This window comes from Chelonia mydas, chromosome 11 (genome assembly GCF_015237465.2).
Source record: "Chelonia mydas isolate rCheMyd1 chromosome 11, rCheMyd1.pri.v2, whole genome shotgun sequence".
Lineage (NCBI taxonomy): Eukaryota > Metazoa > Chordata > Testudines > Cheloniidae > Chelonia > Chelonia mydas.
Window position 1 is genome coordinate 358539 of NC_051251.2, and position 18188 is coordinate 376726.

At 50.9% G+C, this 18188-nt stretch overlaps 1 protein-coding gene across 12 annotated transcripts in view; it reads right to left on the reverse strand.

Annotated features, from left to right (window-relative positions):
* SLC4A3 (solute carrier family 4 member 3) overlaps positions 1-18188 on the reverse strand; it is a 73570-nt gene that overhangs the window by 26209 nt on the left and 29173 nt on the right. For all 12 annotated transcript variants that reach the window (XM_037911963.2, XM_043524836.1, XM_043524835.1 and 9 more), the window contains 5 exons: positions 15199-15350; positions 14210-14390; positions 9711-9846; positions 8374-8554; positions 6710-6809 (listed from right to left, as the gene is read on the reverse strand). In XM_037911963.2, the coding sequence (XP_037767891.1) occupies positions 6710-6809; positions 8374-8554; positions 9711-9846; positions 14210-14390; positions 15199-15350 (750 nt within the window). The remainder of the gene's footprint in view (positions 1-6709; positions 6810-8373; positions 8555-9710; positions 9847-14209; positions 14391-15198; positions 15351-18188) is intronic.

An 18188-nucleotide genomic window follows, 5' to 3' on the forward strand; every position in this document is an offset into this window, starting at 1 on the left:
CCAGAGATCTGACTCCTGCCCGACTCTAGCGTTAAAATCTCCAAGGAGAATGATCTTGTCCTCCTTGGGAATGTTGGTCAAGACTTTGTCAAGATCTGTATAGAACTGCTCCTTGATATCCGCGATAGAATCAAGTGTTGGGGCATACGAGTGTTGCTGAGCTCAGGACGAAGAGTCATAAGACATTCATTGATTCCTACCGACAATTCTGTAAGCTGAATGACAAACTTATTCCTAACAGCAAAACCGACACCATGAATGCACCTGTCCTTTGCAGATTTTCCTTTCCAGAAAAACGTGTAGCTTCCACCTTCTCCTTTCAGTTGACCTTCATCTGGGCACCTTGTCTCACTCAGGGCAGTAACACTGATGTTATATCTCACAAGTTCCCTGGCGACGACAGCAGTTCTTCTTTCCGGCCATATGTTATCTTTGTTATCCACTAGGGTGCGAACATTCTATGCAGCAAAAGTCACTGTCTTTTTATAGCTTCAACCGCTGGCAGAGTGATCCCACTGGATGTGGTAATCCAGCCAGAAGTGTATGAGACAGCCTAGGCTTAGGGCACCTTTTCTAGCCCTCTCCCCATGTGGGATGAGCAGAGGTATGATAAATGAAGGGGGGTAGCTACCTTTTATGGACACCCTGCCAGCCAGTTAGCTATAAAATCCCTGTTAGTAGCTGTTCTCTACTTGCTTCACCTGTAAAGGGTTAAAAAGTCTGACTGCGTGCATAGGTAAAGGGAAGTGAGTGGGCACCTGGCCAAAAGAGCCAATGGGAAGGCTAGAACTTTTTAAAATTGAAACAAGACTCCCCTTTTGTCTGTCTGTGGTTGTTCTCCCGGAGAGGGGACACAGAGCAGAGCCAGGAATGAAAAAATCCTCAAATCATCCCTAGAAACTACTCATTTGAAACCCGCGATATGTAAGCAGATCAGGAAACGTCTAGGAAGATGCGATTAGGTTTGTCTCTTATTTATGGCTTGTGGACTCCCCTGTATTAACCCCAGGTGCTTTTGTTTTGCTTGTAACCTTTAAGTTGGACCTCAAGGAAGTTATTTTGATGCTTAATCCTTATAAGTGGTTCTTTTTAAAATCTAGCAATAGTCTTGAGTTTTTAGATGTGTTTTCTTTCTTTTGGTTTTTAATAAAATTTACCTTTTTTAAGAACAAGATTGGATTTTTGTGTCCTAAGAGGTCTATGCACGTGCTGTTTAATTAGCTGGTGGCAACAGCTGATTTCCTTTGTTTCTTTCTCAGCTCTTCCCTGGAGGAGGGGTTGTGAAGGGGCTTGTGGATACCCCACAGGAAGGAATTCCCAAGTGCTTCTTCCTGGGTTCTCAAAGGGGGTTTTTTTGCGCTTGGGTCATGGCAGCATCTACCCATCCAAGGTCAAAGAAAAAAGCTGTAACCTTGGGAGTTTAATTCCAGCCTGAAGTGGCCAGTATTAATTTTTAGAATCCTTGCGGGCCCTCACTTTCTGCACTGAAAGTGCCAGAGTGGGGAATCAGCCTTGACAAGAGGGGATCCTAAAGAGGACTGCTCAGTCACGATAGTAGCTGCTGAATTGCACCCGTCTCAGTCCAGATGACCATCTAACTATCGCCGCCTATGTGCAGATTCGTGGCTAGGGACTGCCAGATTCACTAATCCTGTCCCAGTCACCACTAGTCCGTCGCCACAGGGCTAGGAAAAATATTATTTCCCATGGTAGAAGCCTGTGCATGATTTCTTTTAATGTGGGGAAGCTGGTGCACCTACAGTGACCACACAATCATGACAGCTTCACGCCCCCGAAGAAATAACGCGAGCCATTATGAAAACTAACAACAATAAGTCAGCAGGGCCAGATGGCATACCAGCTGAAGTCTATAAGTTTGGAGGTGAAGAACTGGTAGGGAAGCTCCACAAACTTTTTTTTTTCATACCTGGTATAATGAGAAGATTCCAGAAGACTTGAGAAATGCTAACATTGTTACAATCTTTCAGAAAGGAGATAAGTCAGAGTGTGGAAACTATTGAGGCATTGCCTTGCTATCTACAGCAGGGAAAATTCTTGCCCGTATCCTCTTAAACTAATTACTTCCCCTTGCTGAGGAAATATTGCTGGAATCTCAGTGTGGTTTTAGACCATCCAGTCGGACAACCGACATGATCTTCATTGACCGCCAAATCCAGGAAAAATCTTGGGAGCAAAATCAGGGCCTGTACATGGCTTTCATCGATTTGACAAAGGCCTTTGACTCTGAGTCAATCACGAAGCCCTGTGGAAGGTGCTGGCCAGGTTTGGCTGCCCTCCAAAATGTATTAAGGTCCTAAGACTTCTCCATTATCAGATGACTGCCACACAGTTCTCTGTAATGGTCTTAAGAAGGAACCTTTTGTCATCAAAACTGGGGTTAAGCAAGGATGCATTGTTGCCCTAACCCTGTTTTCCATCTACTTAGCAGTCATTTTGATCCTTGTTAAAGATCCCCTCCCCAGTGGAGTTGATATTTAATACAGAATGGATGGGCGGCTCTTTAATCTTTGACGTCTCTACTCAAAGTTTAAAGTCTTCAGGGTGTCCGTTACTGATCTTCAGTATGCTGATGATTGTGTTATCCTCGCGCACACTGAGAATGACCTTCAGCTCATACTGGATTTTCTTGCACAAGCTTACCGGAGCCTCACTCAATATTGAGAAGATTAAAGTGTTCTATCAACCTGCTTCAGGCCTTGCACATGACCCACCACAAATAACCACTGAGGGACAGGTTTCAGAGTAACAGCCGTGTTAGTCTGTATTCGCAAAAAGAAAAGGAGGACTTGTGGCACCTTAGAGACTAACCAATTTATTTGAGCATGAGCTTTCGTGAGCTAAAGCTCACGAAAGCTCATGCTCAAATAAATTGGTTAGTCTCTAAGGTGCCACAAGTCCTCCTTTTCTCATTGAGGGACAGACTTTGGAGACAGTGGAGCACTTTTGCTACCTCGGTAGTCAACTTTCTCAAAATGCAAAAATCGACAGTAAGACCCAGCACAGAATCCAGTGCGCAAGTGTTTCCTTTGGGAAATTGCTCCAATGTGTTTTCAGGGACCATGACCTATGGCAGGACACCAAGATCCAGGTCTATGAGACAATTGGTCCTCTATGGATATGAAACCTTGGTAACCTATCAACAGCACCTAAAGAGTCTGGCAACGTATCACCAACGATGCCTCTGGAAGATCCTTTGCGTCAAGTGGCAAGATCGCTGCACTAACGCCAGCATCCTCTCTGAAGCCAACGTCACCAGCATTGAAGCAATGATCCTTCTGCATTAACTTTGCTGTGCCGGACATTGTGTGCGGATGCCAGACTCTCACCTCCCAAAACAAGACCGCTACTCTCAGCTCACCTATGGTCAGAGATCCCGTGGTGGTCATAGGAAATGCTACGAAGACACACTGAAAGCGCATCTTAAGAAAACTTATGTGGATATCACAAGCTGGGAAGAGCAAGCCACCAAACAACCCCAATAGCATCCTATCCTCCATCAGGCAGTGGCCTGCTTTGAGGAGAAGCGCCTTGCCCTCGAAGCTGAAAAGAGGGAGAGCAGGAAGGAAAAAGAAATAACTTTCTCCCAGCAGGCAGCTGACCCGCCACAAAATGTCTGTTCCTACTGCAGGTGGATTTGCGGTTCCAGGATTGGACTCCTGAGTCATCTCAGGATCCATATGTAAATCCATGGCAAAGATCATCCTTGAATCGAGGGATCACCAATCAATCAATCACCGCTGATATTGCACAGTGTCCTTTTTTAATCAGAATGTTGTGCAATATTAAGTCAAACATACATCGAAGCAGTTATCTTTATCAACCAAACTTGTAATCTCATCAAAGAATTAAATCAGGTTTGTTTGGCAAGACCATTCTTCATAAAACAGTGATGACTGGTATTAATTATTTTCCAATCCTTTAATTTGTTATTAATTGAATCCCACACCAGCTTCTCCATTACGCTGCCTGGGACCAATGTCAAGCTAACCAGCCTACAGTTATCCCCATCATCCCCTTTGCACTTTTTGAATACTAGCACATTAGCATTCTTCCACCCTTCTGGAATTTCTTTGTTATTCCAGGATTTACTAATAATTAACAGCACCAGGCCAGCGATCTCCTCAGCTGATTCTTTTAGAATAATAGAAGATTTGGGTTGGAAGAGACCTCAGGAGGTCATCTAGTCCAACCCCCTGCTCAAAGCAGGACCGACACCAACTAAATCATCCCAGCCAGGGCTTTATCAAGCTGAGCCTTAAAAACCTCTAAGGAAGGAGATTGCACCACCTCCCTAGGTAACCCATTCCAGTTCTTCACCACCCTCCTAGTGAAATAGTGTTCCCAAATATCCAACCTAGACCTCCCCCACTGCAATTTGAGACCGTTGTTCCTTGTTCTATCATCTGCCACCACTGAGAACAGCCAAGCTCCATCCTCTTTGAAACCCCCCTTCAGGTAGTTGAAGGCTGCTATCAAATCCAAACTCACTCTTCTCTTCTGCAGACTAAACAAGCCGAGTTCCCTCAGCCTCTCCTCGTAAGTCATGTGCCCCAGCCCAATGATCATTTTCATTGCCCTCCGCTGGACTCTCTCCAATTGTCCACATCCTTTCTGTAGTGGGGGGCCCAAAACTGGACACAATACTCCAGATGTGGCCTCACCAGTGCCCAATAGAGGGAATAATCACTTCCCTCGATCTGTTGGCAATGATCCTACTAATTCAGCCCAATATGCCATTAGCCTTCTTGGCAACAAGGGCGCACTGCTGACTCATATCCAGCTTCTCATCCACTGTAATCCCCAGGTCCTTTTCTGCAGAACTGCTGCTTAGCCAGCGGGTCCTCAGCCTGTAGCGGTGCATGGGATTCTTTCATCCTAAGTGCAGGAGTCTGCACTGGTCCTTGTTGAACCTCATCAGATTTCTTTTGGCAAACTCCTCCAATTTGTCTAGGTCACTCTGGACCCTATCCCTACCCTCCAGCATATCTACCTCTCCCCCCAGATTAGTGTCATCTGCGAACTTGCTGAGGGTGCAATCCATTCCATCATCCAGATCATTAATGAAGATGTTGAACAAAACTGGCCCCAGGACCGACCCTGCTTGATACCGGCTGCCAACTAGACATCGAGCCGTTGATCACTACCCGTTGAGCCCGACAATCTAGCCAGCTTTCTATCCGCCTTATAGTCCATTCATCCAATCCATACTTTTTAACTTGCTGGCAAGAATATTGTGAGAGACCGTATCAAAAGCTTTGCTAAAGTCTTAGGTCTCCCTGGTTCAAGTTATCCAGGCCTGCTGATTTAAAAATGTTTATCCCTAGTAGATGTTGTTTAACATCCTCCCTTTGGTTACTAATCGACCAAAAAGTACTTCATCGTCTCCATGTGCTACCAGTACATCATCCCGCTTCTTTCCAAATACAGAACGGAAATACTTCTGCTTTCTCTGCATCATTAGCCATTTTACATCTCCAGCTAGCAATGGGCCTATACCATTGCTAAGATTTCTTTCATTCCTGATATCCTTAAAAATACCTGAATCAATGTTCTGCACTTCATAACTACAAATTTACATTTCTTGGTATCCATTTCCCCTTCTTTTCATTGGCTATGGATTGCTTTTTCTATTCCTAGTAGTTCCTCACAGTCTCTTCTAGTCTTGATTAACCTAAATAATTTTGTGTCCTCTTATTTTTCCACCTCCCTGCTCACCCCTTTTCCTACGTCCCCATGTTCAGGGACATCTCCACTTTCAGCAGTTTCCTCTGAAGCCAGTTCCAATGATACCTCCTGACCCATTTCTTCCCCACCAAAATTCCTGAAGTAAGGAGTCTGCAGAAAGCAGACTGTAGGAAAGAGTCTGTAGGATGGGAGCTGGCCCCTCCCCTGCTCTAGAGTCTAGAGTGAGAAGGAAGAATGTATCTGTACTGTCTCCACTGTGAGGTCCACACAGCCAGCAAGAGGCCATCCTGACCCTTCCTCAGCCAGCCCAAGTGCCTGGGGAAGTGTCATTCCACTGGCTATTGGGCAGCTTCTCATACCACAACTCACACAGCACTGCAGGGTTCATACCAAATTCCACCGGTGAGGCTCAGGGCCTTTACCCAGCCTGCTTAAATAGGCTCTGAAACTGGCCCGAGCGTGCAGCTTTAAGTAGAGATGGGCAAAACAATTTGGAAAATGCACCACACTGAAGTGTCACTGGAAAGTGAATCCAATGCTTGACAAGGTTCTGAAATGTTCAATGAAGGGTCACCACCCAATATTCCTCCCTCCCAGAAGGGGGTTGAGATGGGCAGGGCTAAACATTTGCCTGCCTCCTAGTCCCCACTGTACTCCCCACCATCCAAGCTGGGAGCAGCTCTTCCTGGGGAAGGTCCAGGGATATGCTGTCCCCCCTCAGGGCATGGCCTGGCAAGCTGACTGTAGCAGAGAGGCTTTTGGGGCCTGAAGGATACCCCCAAAAGCCACCAAGTCCCCCGTAAATGACAACAGGAAGAGGCAAGAAGGGGCTATTGGAGGGAGGTTCTCAGGGCTTGGAAAGCAGCTCCCTCCCCCCTTAAAGTTTGGATAACAGGGATTGGCATCCAAATACTCCGGGCAGGTGAACGCATGTGTCTGGCTAGGCCCCAGCCTGGGCTCCGAACTGGGCCTTCCCAGCAGGGTTCTGACTGGCACTTCTTACCCACGAGGACCACGGACGCCTCAGCATCATCAGGAATCTTCTCCATCAGTTTCAGATATTTGCCGCGATGCCCCTCGGAACTGTGCAGATGCAGATTTTTCTATCCCAGTCAGAAAGAAACATGCACAGGTGAGGACTGGACTCCCAGGCCCGACTCCTCCCCTCCCCAGCCCCCTGCGTCACCAGGCCCGGCTTCTCCCCGCCCCCACCCAGCCCCCTGCATCACCATTTACACTGGGCCAGACTCCTCCCCTTCCCCACTCAGTGCTGCATGTCACTATTTACACCTGAGCCTTATCCCCCCCAGCCCCTGCACTGCATGTTGCCATTTACACCTGGATCTAATTCCCCACCCCCTCATGTGTTGTCATTTACTCTTGGACCTGATCCCCTGCCCCGCATTTCACCATTTACATTGGGCCTGACTCCCCCAGCTGCCCCTCACCATTTACATCAACTCTCCCTGCGCCATCATTTCACCTGAGCCCAAGTGCTGCCCCCCCCCGCCCCACACACACACGTGCTGCAGGGCGCCATTTACACCTGGGCCCAATCCCCCATCCTGCACAGCATGTCAGCATTTACACTTAGACCGGGGAGGGGTGGGGGTTAACTCATTAATGTTTATAAAGCACTTTAAAATCTGTGGGCAGAAGGTGCTGGGAAGGGCAGAGGCTGAGTAGTATATTTGTGTACTGCAGCCATGTCTCGGGGTCCCAGCCATGGACCTGGGCCCCTTTGTTATGTATGTGTACAGCATCTGGCACAAAGGGAAGGTCCCTACCCCATGGAGCTCACAATCTAAGACAGGAGATGACATGTGGATACATCAAACCAGCAGAAACGCTTGGGTCCAGTAAAGTTGTTTTCTTGTCTCTGGACATCTGGGCATATGCGGCCGATTAGAAACTTCTCCAGGGTGACAAGCACAGTCTCTGAGCAACCCCCCAACCTGCTCTGCCCTTCTAATCACACAGAGGACTGACAAGATCCAAAAAGCGGCCTGGTGCCACAAGTCAGTTATTTCCTCCTCTGCTGTTGTGGCATATCATCCCTCACCCCCCGCAGGAGGAGCTGGCTCCAGACTTTCCCTGCACCAGTTCCATTCCTCTATCCTCGTCTTCACCCAGCTCCCCTTCAGCATCCTCGCCAGTCTCTCGCTCATCATTAGCACCAACAAGAGACAGAGAGGCAGGCAGACTCAGAGGTGATGCAGCAGCCAGCCAGCCCTTGAATGAGGGCAGCAGCACTGCACTGTCTAGGGGAATGGTCCCAGACACAGTGCTGCCAGGGGAGCTGTCACTCACACCATAAATTAAGGCCAAGATTTATCAAAAATGGGAGTCTAAAATTAGATTCCTAAATCCATATTTAGGCACCTCAATAAGTGACCTGAATTCAAAGTGCTGGTTGCCTGCAACTGCTGCTGATTCAGTGGGAGCTGCCAGGCACTCAGCTCTTGTGGCGATCAGACCACTTATTCAAATGCCTAGATAGGGGTTTGAAAGCCTCACTCTTGGCTTCCGCTTTTTTCAATGGTGAGTTTCTAGCCCCCGAAGGGTGCTGGGTGGCACCCCCGGTCCCTGCCCCAAACAGCTCCATTGTAGGGCTGTGGGAGGTAGGCCAAAGGTAAAGCAATAACTTGCAAGTCCCCCTTCCCTCACCTCTTTGCACTCCAAGTCCTGGGCTCTGGGGTCCAGCATCTCGATGCGCTCCTCACCCATCAGCGGCATGCATGTGTCGGCCGTGTGGTTGTGGTTGTGATGGTGGTTCCCCACTATCGAATTCATACTGGAGCTGGAGTGGTTTCGGGGGAAGAACCCCTCCTTCTCATCATTGGGGTGGCTGGAAAGGACACCAGCAGCTTTCAAAAGTGCTAGTGGGAGTCAATGGGACAGTCACTGCCCTCCAGCTTCCTTTCAGAAGCAGGATGCTGGGACACTCCAGCGGGCAGCAGCAGTTTCATGGGCTGCACTCAGCTGGCGCTTGCAGTTTGGGAGGCACGAATAATTCATCCCCACAAACCAGCTGTGGCTGGGCAGGAGACGTATGAATTCCCCACTCAGAGATTCTTCCAGTCTAGATAGGGCCCAGGCCCACTGGGGGAGCAGGTGGTGTTGGGAGACAGCAGCCCGGATCCAAATGAACACAGGCACTGAACTCCCTCTGAATGCAGGAGACAGATTTATGGCACTTGGCTGGAGCAGGGCAGGGCTGGGCATCTGTGCCCTACGCTCCCTTTGCAAGAACCAGAAATAAAGCAACGGATCTCTGATCTGCTCCAATCACTTCGGGACGCTCCTCTCTGCTTGCTCCACCCCATGCCCCCTCTCACTGCCCCACTAGAGCCCTTTTACCTCATCATCATCTTGGCCCCACAGTCCCCACCTCGCTTTCCCTCAGGGGCCATTTCCTCACCACCTTGTCTCTGTTCACTCTCCTGGCTCCCTTCCCTTTCTATTCACCTTCCCCTGGCAATCTCTCAGGAGTCCCGGCCTGAGGGCCCTTCGCTAGCTCTTCTATTGCCTCCCCCGAGGCTCTGCTCTCCTCCCAATTCACCCACCCCACACCGCGGCCCTGCTACCTCTGCCCCAGGCTATGACACCCCCAGTCCCTCTCCCCCTCAGCATGGCCCTGCTTCCCTTGTGCTCCCAGGCTGTGATTCCTCCCTGCTCCCTTCACCTGCCCCCAGGCTCTGATCTCTCCCTGCTCCCCTCAGCATGGCCCTGCTCTAATGAACACTCCCAACCTTCCCCTCCATCACTCCCTCAGAGGCTCTGGTTCCTCCACTTCATCACCCACCACCAGGGCCAGGCCTTATTCTGAATTCAGGCTGTGAACTCCACTCCTTCCCTTTCTGTTCCCTCTACTGCCCCGGCTACTTGAGCCATTCACCTCTTATCCTGCTTCCAGCTCTCCACCCCGATTCTCTCCATCACTCCCCCATCCCCTCCTCACCCCCACTGCCCCCTCACGCAGTCCCCAGCTCCTGACCGCCTACCTGTGCTTGAGCAGAAGGGCACGCAGCACGTTGGCTCTGTCCTCCCCTTTGATTTGGTCAGAGATAATCATGGTCTCCACCACGAGGTGAGCGATGCCAGGAAGGGTGGTTTGCTCCAGGTCCAGCAGCACTGCACCTGGGTGAGGGAGTGGGAGACAGCTGGTCACGGTGCTCACCTCCAGCATCCCCACAGACCCTGCCCAGATACTGGTGTCACCAGCTGGGAGAGAGCAAGCACCAGCACTGCCTTTAGGCAGGGCTCAACGAGGCCAAGGGGCCTGGCACTTCCCCCATGGCCAGTCAAATACACACTGGCATCAGCCACCTTCTCATACTCCCCCACCTCCCACATGTGCCTCTGCCCCTCACCACCATTCACCCACATTGCACTGTAAGGGTTTCTCTGCACTGCAGTCAGAGGGCAGACTGCAGCACTGCAGACATACCCAGGTTAGCTTTGAGCTACCTAGCCTGAAGAACAATTGCAGCAAAGCTGCAGCTGCATGGGTGGCAGTGCGGGCTGTGTGTAGCCAGGTACGTATGCGAGCGGCTAGCCAGCGTGCCCACGGCTTTGCTACTGTTCTTACCGGAGCTAGCTAGATGTGCACCACACACCCCTCACCCACGAACACACCACTCTCCCCTCGCACTCTCATGTGTGCACTGCTCACCCCCACCACACCTATGTGCACACACGTACACACTCTACTGACCCCTCACACTCATTGTAACAGGATGGCTTGCCCCATGGGCTGGACTAAGCTAGCCCTGATTACAGGATGATCCCTCTGAGTGGAGTCAGATGACTCCAGTGCAAAGGGAGAAGGAAGTGGCAGGGGACAGGAAAGCCCAAGAAACTGCAGTTATGTCTGTAGACCCTGAAGGACTCTGAGTCAGCAGGGGGAAAGCTCAAGAAGCAGGCGAGTGAGGAAACTCTCCAGGCAGGGAGGCCTGAGAGAGACTGCAAAGGCTTGTGGAGAAGGCCGAACTCCAGGCAGGAGGTGCTGGGAAGCAGAAAGATGTCCCTCAGAAAGGTGGGGCTGGGATGAAGACTGTCAGTTCGTGTTCCGTTTTTGAGAGACTTTGTGTTATTTTGGATTCTTGGGAGACAGAGACCAAACTGGAGTTGGGGCCTAGAGGTCAGCATGCACCTGAGGGTACTGAACCCCAGGAGGGGATTGTTTGAACTACCTGTGAACTGAGTGAATACTGAAAGGGGCCTGCATATTGGGGGGGAAGCAGAGGTAAGGTGCTGCAGAGCCACCTCTGGCCACAAGGGGACGCTCAGAAGGCGGCTGCCCATATCACATTCACACATGCACATGGCTCTCCCCACACACCCCCACCACTCATAACACACTCACTCCGGTCACCCCTCACACTCATGCCCAGGGACCAGACACCCTAACACTCTCATACACCCGAGCCACTCCCCCCGCACCCATCAGTCACTCCTCCCTCACACTCATCCACACGCTTCCATTCAACTGCAACTTGCTGGCGGCCAAGCTATCCAGCGGGTCACGCAGACCCCTCAGGCCTTTGCACAGATGGGGCTTCATGCAGCTTTCAGGGCTTGCTCCCATGATCCTCTGTCATTGCTAAGGATAAGATTTTGTCAAACAGATTCTGTGACTTTGAGAGACCTCTGAGACATTTTCTGCTTCAGCCCCGTGTCCTGGAGTGGGGGTGGCCCCGCAGTGCCGAGCTGCCGTGGGCAGCAGGGGCTGGAGCTGCTAGTCCTCCCTCCCCCAGCCAGCCTACCCCCTCCCATTATTTTGAGTGAAAGTCATAGACAGGTCACGGGCTTCTGTGAATTTTTGTTTATTGCCCACAACCTGTCAATGACCTTTACTAAAAATAACTGTGACAAAACCTTAACCTTAGTTATTAGTCTCTGTTCCTGACTCAGGGGTCGTGGCTGTGTAGGGCCATCTCTGCATCTCTCTCCATCGCCCAGGGTTGGACACAGCTTCCTCATCACTTGGTGATATGACGTCTGGGACCATCCCTAGCAAACTAAGGAAAGCTCTTTCCCTTTTTCTGGGCCCAGAAGTCAATGTGAGTGTTTGTCCCTGTCTCTCCTCTGCCCTGCTGGCTGCCCAGTTGCCCTCTCTGGGCTTGGTCAGGGCTTTGTGTCTCCTGGTTTCCCTGTGCACAGAGAGTATGTATTAGGGGAGAGTCGGTGTCATTCTGCCCAGACCTGTCTATCACTGGTTTGGGTTTGTGCACCCCAGTCACGCCGAGATTGGGGGTTTTCTGGGAGGGTCTAGCAGCTTGAGCATTGTTCGCTTTGCCCAGGAAGCAAACTGCCCTGCCCCCGGAGTTGGGGCTGCTGCCCTTGGGGACCCAGGATGGAGGAATGGGCCGTGCTTGCATTGGGGTTAGCTGCTGATCCACTTGTGCTTTGTGGTGGGGGGCTGTGACAAGGTGCTAATTAGAAAGACTGCAGAATCAGCCCCCTGCCATGCCAGCCCCATTTGGGCGAGCTGGCTGGAAAAAGCCTGCCCTAATTGGGGAATGAGAGCCACCTGCCAGCCCAATTAGTCCAGGGATATACAAGAGGCTGGGAAGAAGGAAGTGGGGTGGTGGGACGTAGGAGAGTGAGGGAGTGCAGGCAGGGAGAAAGCCCTTCCCCCCTGGGTTCAGACACAAGGAACCCAGAGCTGTATAAGCTGTATGGTGAGAAGCTGGTGGGAGCACAAACTTGTAAATAAAAGCACAAGTAGTTTCAGAACCAGAGGGTCTCTGAGTGACTTTATCTGAGCCTTGCGGAGGCAGGAGCCAAGAGGGCCAGCTGTGCTCTGTTACAGGGGCGAAGGGGGCATTTGCTGCACTGGCTGAGGTGGCAGCAGGAGTGTTCTGTTGTGGGTGTCAATGAGTAGGGGGAACCGGCAGGTCCTGCTTGGCAGCTGTTGGGGGTGAAGTTCCCATGTGCAGAGGGTTTGTCTACAGCACTGCAGCTGGATCACAGCGCTGAATAGTTTTAGAAACCGTGTATTGGGAGGCTGTGTTGCTAGGGGTTTCTTTCAGGCCTAGAAAACCTGAGAAGCGTTTTATTGCCATGCTTTTACAGGCTGTCTGAAGCTCCCCTGGTGTTGTTCTGAGGCACAGGCCTGTATCATTTCAGACGTGTTCAGACTCATGTTTCTGCAGTAACATTTTAGTTTGTTTTGGGGCTTTTTCTGAATACCCTGACATCTGTCTCCCAGAGCGACCTCCAGGGTCCTGGTGCTATGGGAGGGTTCTAACAGGTGCGTGTTTCTTTGGAGATGCTCTTGTGCAAAGCATTTAAATCCAATATACCTAAAGAACGCCTCTCCTGGGTGGGCAGGGGCCTCTCCAACTTGCTCTCCCACATAGTCTGGATGCTAGGAACAGTGCAAAGTCATCCTCTTCCCAGAGCATAGAAATAAATTCAGCTCAGACCTCCTCCATTGCCAAGGCTGGTCCTAGGGCTCCTCCCTCAGGATTGTTCAGCCCATTTCCCCAGTCCTCTCTGTGTAGAGGTAGAGCCTTACCTCACCCTTCTTCCCTACCCCCTTTCGGGCAGGATAAGGTGCAATCCTGTTACATTTGGGCTCTGGGTACCTTTCATTACAAGATACAATACAAAATCATGTTAATGCTAAAAGAGCAGCACATTTGCCACCCTTGCCCCAACACAAACGCACTGAGCTCCAGGCAGTCAATATGGCACTTACCAGTCTCCCAGCCCCATTGTTCCACTTACCCGCCCCCAACCCCTGCCCAAATGCTTGCTCATGCAGGGGGCTTTGCCAGCAGACTCAGACTGTTCCAGACCAGGGGCAGCAAGTTCCAAAGTCAATAGCTCCACCCAGAGAATGCCCTGCCAACAGGCCCCGCTCTTTCCTACTGAGAGGGCCCTGGCTCAGGTGCCGCTGTGAGCGTGTAGACCAGGGGAAGAGGTGTCACCCTGGTAGGAGGTTCCCAGGCCATTCCGGGCTTTAGAGAATGTGACTCATTTCAACAAAACACCTCCGACCAGCAGCTCGCAACTGCACAGCTTTTGGCAATGGTGTGTCCTGTTTCACTAGTTCCCATCTAGGTTGCACAGTCTCCTGCCTAGAGAGGACCTGAATTTCTTATGGAAAAGACAAAATTTAAAAACACAAAACCCTGTTTGGCCTCTTTATTGGCCCAATGCACAAGCCCTGACACAGGGTGCATGTTCCAGACAGTGCTTGAAGTCAGCAGTTGGGTCTGATACGACATGGGGCCTTGCACACCAGAGAAGGGACCCTGACACCCATGCCAAAGCCTGGTCACACAGGCCATAGGAGCCTCTCTCACTTCCTTAGCTTTCCTTAAAAGAACCTGGGTTGAGACACTGTTGAAGTGTCTATTAAGGAAACAGAACCCATGAATAGCAGCTGCCCTACAAATGTCTCCCCCATGAGGCCCAAATTCACCTGGGCAGTTCTCCTGTCCTCTCTCTGCAGGAGCCCATCGGTCATGCAAAGGCTGTCGAGACTCACCGTGAGCAATGGTCTTCCTGAGCTCCAGTAGGCTGCGGAAGGATAGTGAGGCTACATGAGGCTTCCCCCACCGTGCTGTTTCCTCCTCCACATCCTCCTCAAACTTGATCCAGCGTGCTGTCTCCTTCCAGTGCATCTCCTGGTTCTTATCTACGACCAGCTCGTTCAGCTCCACGAACACCTGCCGCCGGGGTGAAAGCAAAATCATTCAACTCGACAGCAGCGGGGAGCCTCCTCAGCAATACCGGCTCCTCAGGCGACATCACCTTGTCTTCACCTCACTCCAACAGCTGAGTGGAGAACACTGGGCCCAAGGACTCTGCTAACTGGCCCAGGTACAGGACACCTAAAGGAATGGGGGAGCAATGGTGTCCTCTCTTGCTCTTTAACGTACAAAAGGTTTGGTGACCACAAGTGGCTAGAACAAATATACCAGGGACAGCTGGCAGGAGTCCCCAGCAATGCACAACACCAGAGCATAGCGCACCCATTCTTTCACATATGCCACTCCAGAGCACACAGTGACCCTGGAGGGACGTGAATGGTTCTACACTGCAGCTCTCATTGTCTCTAGTGCAAAGATTTTGCCTCTCTCAGCAATCACTGGCCAAGACAGAAGAGATTCCCCCCTGCCCAAGAGACCTCCCATCCTGTCACTGCTCTCAGCAGGGTGGTGCCATTACTGTGCTGCCAACTCCCCTGATTTTATTGCAATTATCAGGATATTTGATGTGTTTCTTAAAACCGGACCTTTTGCAGGGATATGATTTTTGTAAGAATCTCTGCTTTCATTTTAAAAAAGTAAGTTTCAGCCATCCTGGCTGTGGAGAAAAGATTGAAAATCTGAACCCTAAGACCAGAAGGCAGAAAGCAAACAATCAGAACCCCACATTTACTACTTTTAAAGTCTCGTTATTTCTAAGCCCATCCCCTGCTTTTGGGGGCCTGACGCGATTTGTGGCCACCTGGAGAGGGTGTGGCTTATATACCTCATGGGGCCGCCTGTCCAGCTTCTTCTTCTTCTTCTTCTTCTTGACAGACGGGGTTGACACCATCTTCCTGCTGGTTCTGGTGCTCTGGTTCCTAGATGGTTTCTTCACCAGATGCCGCCTCACACCAGGGTTATCTTCAAAGCGGTGGCCTGGAGACAAAGCAAGCAAGGAAAGATGGATGGTGTGTTTAATGGAAATGTGCTGGCAGGCAGGCAGGCAAACATACAGGTCTCTCAGCAGCTCCTGCTAGCATTCCCATTACAGCTGAAGCGCTCACACTCTAGCAAGTCAAGTTCTTGTAGCCCCCAGTATTTGGCTGTTTCTAACATTTGAGAACTCTCACCCATTGGGATGACTCTTTCCAAGCTGCACTCTGCCTGAGCATGAATTTGTCAATTAAAGGTCAAATAAATTGATTATCCCATTTCTGAGTAGGAGGTGAGTGATGACTTCCCAGGAGTAGCAATGTCCTGGACCCTTCTGGGCCAGCTCCAGCACCACAGCACTACAATCTGACAGGGAAACTGCCCTGAGTGATAAGTGCCTTTGAATGCCCAGGGACTGCCAGGCACTAATGGTGGCTCCAGGAACAGCCTCGCAGGGAGACGATGCCTAAGGTTGGGTAAGAAGCACTCAGTGGGAGAGTATTTTTGTGCTCCATTTTAATGTTCCTCTGCTCTTTGTGAGCAAGAGAGAAACCTCACCCAGGAAAGGGGCTCTCCTGGCTGAGTCTGGGGGGGTTTTGCTGTAACATGGTGAGAATTAGGCCTGATTAGGCTCTGCTTGGAGAGTCTGAAGATCAGATTTTTTGTCCTTGCAGAGCTTGGGGTGTGAGGTTTGTTTTTAAAAGCCATTTCTGTCAATGCTCCACGTGCAGAAAGGCCACGCTAAGTGTGACTGTGGCTAATTCAGCTGTGTAGCATGGAGGGGAGGGATTCCTCAACCACAGCCCAGTGACACATGGAAGTATCTATGGCTGCAGAAAACACTGGATGACATGTTCTGTTACATGATTATGCAGTGAAAGGCTGCAGTGTAATAATGCAAACACACAAGGGGCCAGAGTGAAGGCTGCACAATTAACTCTAGCAATCCCTGACTTCCAAGGGATCAGTCATGCAGCTTTCTTGATCTCTTCCAGTTCTGAGTTGCAGCGCCCAGCTGGCTGACTCAAAGACACCTGAACAGCAAGGCTGCATTACAGGCTGACCACTGCACTCTGTCAGCGCTAGCTGTTACATCTACACCAGACTTGGCTCCTGCAGTGCTGGTGGCATTAGCAGAGAAAAGGGACAGTGGACATAAACCCCCATGCAACAGGCCTGAACAGTGACTGCCCTTCTGACTGCATTAGTGCTGTGACAACAGCATGCTGTGGAAGGGTGAGACTCCCCTGCCATTGCCCAAGCCGAGGCGGAGAAGCTGAAGCTTCCTTGGAGAACGCAGATAAAAGGGGGCTTTGTTACGGGGTGATGAGCCACAGCGAAAGGTGGATTAGGCTAGTTAGGGAGCCCCCCAGTCCACTGTTCCCTATTATGTGCTGGTCTGTGGAGCAAGATCTGTTCCCCCTGAGAGGCTCATCAGGGAAGGAGAGTCATCTTGCCTGGGAGGCCCCCAAGTCTCTCAGGTCAGCCCTGCCTGCCCGGGATGAAGGGCAGCATCTGCACACTGTCCTCTTTCAGCCAGGCCTCAAGAACTTTGACCTTCAGAATGTGAAAAGCACCAGACTTCAAAGAAAAGCGATTTCCTCACTGGCGCTGCAGCACCTCAGCAACGGTTTGCAGTGCTATGCCTTGTACCCATGGGAATGTGGGCTCCTTTCAGCCACAGGAAGGAGGTCTCCAGCGCCAGGACAGCCACACCACAGCCTCGCTCCTTGGGAATCTGGGTCACTACGTTAAAGATAGAATAGATCCATACTGAGCCTGTGGGGATTTTCCCCATTGACTGCGCGGCTGATGTGAGTCCTGCTGACAGTTTGACTCTTCCACATTCCATTACTGGAATATCAATGGCAGCCAATAACTGCCCGTTGATGCCAGCGAGCTGCTGCTGGTGTTCTGGGAGCTGCACTGCAAGGGGGCCACATGTTCTCTCTGCATTCATGTGCATGCACACGGATTTCACTATTTGTATGGTGTGCGTCCGGGGCAGAACGGTGTGTCTTTGTGCATGACAGTCCTTTATGAATGTGGATGTGATGCGAATGCATGTGAAAAGAAGTGTGTGGCTGGTGTGTGAGTGCAATGAGCGTGTGTGATCTGTATGAGGTGAGGGCACAAGATGTGACTACACCTTTTGACACTATGTTCACGAGGCACATTACCAAACTGACTTGTTGATGTATAAATTTCTTCGCCTCCATCCTCATTTAGTCTCACAACACACCCGTGATGTAGGGAAAGCGTACTTATCCCCATGCTACAGGTAGCAACAGGGGCCCAACAAGCCTGAGGTCACACAGTGAGTCTCCCAATGGGAAATGCCAATCCAATAGCAGGGGCAGCATTCTGCACTGGTCACCTGAGGAACAGCCCCAGGCATCATGCCCTCGAGGAGCTAGAAGCCTGGAAAGCCATGGCGAGGCTTTGCCTGTGAAACTGAAGAGGCCAAGCCTCTCACTAGCCCCTCCAGTGGCCTCTTGCAGTTGGTGAATACGAAGGGGCAGATGACGGAGCTCAGCAGGCTCTGCATGAGGGCGCTCAGGGCAGGTGAGCAATTCCCTATAAATACTGCCTTCTGCAATCTCTTTGGAAGAAAGCATTGGAACCTCTCAGACACCTCCGCTGCCTCTGCTAAGAGCGGTGGATGCAGCATGATGATCCCGTGGTCGCCATGACGGAAGGCAGCTGACAGAGCTAACCGACTCAGCGTGCAAAGATGGGCCTACATCCTTCAAAAACGGCCACTGGTTTGGGGATCTCAGTAAGGAACCCAGCCTGAGGCACCTCAGGACCAGTTCTTCAGAAGGGCTCCCAGTGGCTTCA